Source organism: Cynoglossus semilaevis, chromosome 18 (assembly GCF_000523025.1).
Source record: "Cynoglossus semilaevis isolate Cse_v1.0 chromosome 18, Cse_v1.0, whole genome shotgun sequence".
In the NCBI taxonomy this organism is placed as follows: Eukaryota; Metazoa; Chordata; class Actinopteri; order Pleuronectiformes; family Cynoglossidae; genus Cynoglossus; species Cynoglossus semilaevis.
This window is the reverse complement of record NC_024324.1, coordinates 6,618,977-6,623,759: the sequence shown is the minus strand read 5'-3', so window position 1 is coordinate 6,623,759 and position 4,783 is coordinate 6,618,977. Positions and strand designations below refer to the sequence as shown.

Here is a 4,783-nt window from a genome sequence, read left to right as displayed (position 1 = left end):
TATATGCTTAAATCAGTCCGTGCATGAGGAAAGTTCACATGAACATACGCAGTGCTTATATGAGAGGAACTGCACATTGACGGTCGTCGCGTCGTCCCTCCGCCTTAACTCCGACCTTCAGACACAACTCACTGCGGACCAGCAATATAGACGTACAAATTAGATTAAGACAACATCGGAATGGAATATATTACTGAATGTATGTTATGTTCTGTTGATATGTTTGACTCAAAACAGTGGAGGAATTATGTTTAATCCGCAGTTTTTTTTATCGATATTCACTGTATTCGTTGACATTCAGGTTTATTAAGTTTTGATGGGAATATGGGAGACAGGAAGCAGTCAGTGTTAGGTAGAAGGAGAAAAAAAAACCAAAAGTTAGAGATTTTTAAAGACAAATGCAGGTCTCTCCGTGAAGCTAGTATTTAAAGTATATTAGCAATCGAATTCTACAGTAGTACCATCGTAGTACATGATGCCTCGTGACCTGCAAAGGATTATAGGAACGCCACGCCAACATTTTTTTAACACGTTGGTGACCCCTGGCTTACTATGAGGACTGTCAAAATGTTCTAAAGACGTCTAATCAGTTGCCATTTGTTTATACTTCATTCATGTTGTTTTCACCAAGAGATACTTAAGTTGCCAAATGAGTCATTTATTTATAATAACTAATAACTATTATAACATGAACGAAGTGTGTTTGCACCTCCTCCAGGCTCTGTTTACATCCACAACACTATGTAAACTATGTTACAGAGGGATTTATTGCAGTAAGTGGATGAAGGCTCAGGGTAAGTACTCAGCAGTGTATCTAAGGAGAGAAATTTTACTTCTGTCTGCTATTGTACTACACCTACTCCACACGCAGGTCTGATAAAAATCTTTTTACAGAGCAAAGCAGCACTAAAAGGCAGGTGTCAACAGCAACAGTAAATACTGATAAACAGCTGGCCTCAGAGTCGGAGGAGCTCAGGACAGATCTCATACCAAGATGAGTATTTTGGTCATTTGTGGATGACATGTTACAGTTATCATTTGAAGTATTCTAGAATTATTATTTTTTGCACATTGAACTTGAGCATTGTCATGTGTTAAATGTTAGAAATGCAGTGACAAACGAAGCCACGGTTCACTTTGGAATATGCTCATATAATAGGGCGCCATCGTTTTATTGCCAAAGCAAACATTGACATTACTTTTTTTTCTAAAGCACATTCACTGACCTTCTACTGGGGCCGGCTGCTCTGGCTACCACCGTGTCACATGACGTTAATTTCCTGTTTACTGGCAGAAGTCACAGTGAATGTTTTTTTCCCCCGTTATTGTTACATGTCTTACAGGCAGGTATAGCAGAGCCAAAGAAGGAAATGATTGCCTACATTGATCTGTGCAGCAGAGATGACGGGAATCTGTCCTCAAGAAATGGAAACGTCTTCTCTGTTTCACAGAAACATGAGCAAAAAAACTGGTTCCTACATGGTCTTATAAAGCACCTAATACCTTATTTTCCATCTTTACATAAATTATGATCAACATCACTAATAAGGTAATAAGTGCTTTATAATAAAGGGCAAATGATTACTAAGTCAGTTGTAAGTCCGTTTTTAAGAATGACACATTTGTTTCTTGGTAAATAATTACAGATGCCCAAAATTTTCCTTTTTTTTTGGCCGATTCTGATTAAATTCTTACAATCACTGGCTGGTCAATTGGTACATCTCTATAAATATTGTTTGTTTTACATCATGTTTATACATCCTGCCTTCCTTTTTATGGTATTGTCACCAATCGTTGAATGTCAGTGTCGTAGATATTAATAATAGATCCTGCAGTCAAGGTGACCTGTATGAATAATGTGAGAAAACTGGTTATTATTGGATGAACTTTCTTTTCTTTTTTGTCATTTAAACCTCAGTTACTCCTTGATATATGTAATGTATTGTCATATGCAGTTTTTTTTTTTACTGTATGTTTTTGTATTTTAAATTTGAGCAGATTGTCAGCAGCCCGACTGCATCGCCACCATGAGTTACAGCATCCTCCGACATAAGAGGCTGTTTTACAACTGCCTAGAATGTGGGCACTGTTGCTGAATAAAGAGGACGGAGAGGCAGACTTGTGCATCATGTGTCGTCAGATGGAGATGTTTGTGTCACTTTTCAGATGTTTGTGTCAACCGTTGCAGGTTGTGCAGCGCAGCCACATGTCAGCTGTCACTGAAGGAACCGTCTCACCAGCCGGGGTCGTCTCGGGGGATTGAAGCATCGACCTTGCAAAGCAGGAGAAACCAGGTAATACTGTACACTTGACATTTGTATTAAACAGAAAAGGTAAAAAAAAATCAACAGACAAATCTTGTATTTTTAGATTTAAATTTTTAGATTTAAAAATATACTCCCTACTCTCACCACGGTAACCTCTTCCTCCAAGATGTATAAAAGATCAAAATGAGCTCTACCCTATATTGATGTGCTTTGTGGGTACAAGAGTGTTTGTGATAAAGTTAACAGAGCTGCTCTAATGACAGGATCTGGGTGTTTAATTAATATTTTGGTGGTATAAATCCGTCATGTAACTTTATATAGACTGATTCAGAGTCAGTTTGTTTGGTAATCAGGAGCTCTTTGGTGCATCTGCTCTACCACAGCTGAGAGCAATCAGCGTGGACATCCTGGAGTTTATAAAAACAGGTTTGTGTTCACTGTCGACAACTGCTACTGAATCTGTTCTGTGGCTGTTTGTGGGGAGGAAGAAAAAAAAAGCAAAACGTTATAAACTAGCTTGCTTTCTTGTGTTACAGCATATAATGGAGGGAAAAGTTTTAAAAAAATATGAAGAACCACCGGTGGATGTGAACATAGCTCTCTCATTTTCTTATAAAATGTATTTGTATGGTGATGGGTCAAGGATGTCATAAATTGAAGACCCTCTATAATCAGTTTTCTTAGTGTCCTGAATTTTAATGCCTGAAAAAAATGTACTACTTATATAGTTTCCCACGATACATTGGACCCAAATAGACGTGGGTAGAAAAAAATCCTAAATCTTAACTAAAATGATGTTTATCCAGCTATACGATGATAACTATATTTTATTTTTTATTTTATATCTTATGCATTTGATCCTACAAACATCAGTTGTTAAAAAAAACAGACGTGCACATAGCCACCGACGAGCAGGTAAATAGTTCAAGTCAAGGTGTTCATTGTAATCTTTATTACATTCTTCTTCAGGCTGTGGTTCCATGGCACAAAGCACAAAGTTTCCTGGGTTAATACATTTATTTTGAATACTTGGGTTTAAAAAAAGGCTGCAACAAAAGAGTGGTGTACAGTTGTGGTAAAAGTATCGACCTGCCTAAAGTATTCCACAAATTTGAGATACTGCTATGGCTATGTATTTCTACCTTATGGCAGTTTCGCACATTCGTAAAGCAGATGCAGATGAGACTTTATGTCACTTGTAGCCGAACAGCCCTTTGACGGATCCATTTGTCTTCTGTTTTTATGCAGGAGGTGAAATTTATTCTGCTTTGCAAAAAAAAATGCTGACATCATTGCGTACATACTGTTTACGACCTCTGTAATCCAGTCAACCCTAACAGAGTTATTTGGTTTTGCTTAATTACAAGACGAGATAAAATGGAGGAGATAAAACCCCACATCAGAGTTGATTTCTGCTAACACATTTTTTTTAAACAATCTTTCCAGATACAGCTACGTGAGAAACATTTACTACTCCGAGGCCTGAACAATGTCTGAAAGTGAAACTCTGAAGATTTATCTCCAGCCTAACTCTGCTAAAGTATTGTTCTTTTTTTCATATTTTTTTTCAATTTATAGCTGAGTCGTGTATTGTATTGTCATCCATCTTTTGAAGTGAATCCATGGGAAATGACATCTGCAGCTCCTTTGTAAAATTCAAAAAAATGCATGCATCAGTAGATGCCTGTGAGCTTCAAGAGGAGACCATCTTCTGCTGTCATCTTTGAAGTCCCAGCGATAAGTCATCACATCTTCCAGGCTGCCGCTCCAAGTCGGAGGTTGCCAAAAGTCATAGGAAGCTAGGTTTGCGCGGCTGCCCTCATCTCAGCTCTCTGAACAGCCAAAGACTTCCTCCGCTGCACAGACGATGCCGCGGCCTCCGTGATGCCGTGGTAGCTGTCCGTCTCCTGAGAGTCATCGCTATTCTGCGACTTTGTGCTGTCCTGAGAGTCGGGCTTCTGCCTCGCCGCCCGGCTCTGCTCCTCCTTCAGCTCCACGTAGGAGCGGGAGAAGGTGTGAAAGATGGACGTGACGGGGAAAGCCATGAGAAGGATGCCACTCAGTATGCTGCTGAGCGCCACCACTTGGCCAGGGATGCTCCTGGGCACCATGTCCCCATAGCCCACGGTGGTCATGGAGATCACTGCCCACCAGTAGCTCCCAGGGATGCTGGTGAACTCCTGCTTGGCCCCCATTTCGCTTTCAGCTAAAAAGACCAGCGGAGAGTAAAGGGCCATGGCCACACAGAGGAACAGGAGCAAGAGGCCGAACTCCCGTGTGCATCTCCTCACCGTCAGACCAAGTGTCTGCAGGCCCAAGGAGTGCCGTGCCAACCTCATGACGTAGAAGATCCTGAGGGCCCGCAGCACCCGGAGGACCAATCCCACCTTCTCCAGGTAGTTATTCCCTGACCCCACCTGTTTCCCTCCCACCGAGAGCGAGTCCACGATGAGCGTGACGTAGTAAGGGAGGATGGCCACCACGTCGATGACGTTCAAAGGCGTGCGCAGGAACAT

General features: G+C 41.0%; 2 protein-coding genes across 4 annotated transcripts in view; one reads left to right on the top strand and one right to left on the bottom strand.

Annotated features, from left to right (window-relative positions):
• The window catches only part of slc66a2 (solute carrier family 66 member 2), a 16,373-nt gene extending 14,257 nt beyond the window's left edge, over window positions 1-2,116 (top strand). For 2 of the 3 annotated variants that reach the window (XM_017041087.2, XM_025065036.1), the window contains one exon: window positions 719-2,116. The gene's annotated coding sequence lies outside the window, so the exon portion shown is untranslated. The remainder of the gene's footprint in view (window positions 1-718) is intronic. The other variant, XM_025065035.1, reaches the window with a different exon arrangement.
• kcng2 (potassium voltage-gated channel, subfamily G, member 2) overlaps window positions 1,946-4,783 on the bottom strand; it is a 19,354-nt gene continuing 16,516 nt past the window's right edge. Inside the window, exon 4 of the mRNA XM_008331380.3 lies at window positions 1,946-4,783. This exon is cut by the window's right edge and continues 33 nt beyond it. Within this exon, the coding sequence (XP_008329602.1) occupies window positions 4,067-4,783 (717 nt within the window). The 3' untranslated portion in view covers window positions 1,946-4,066.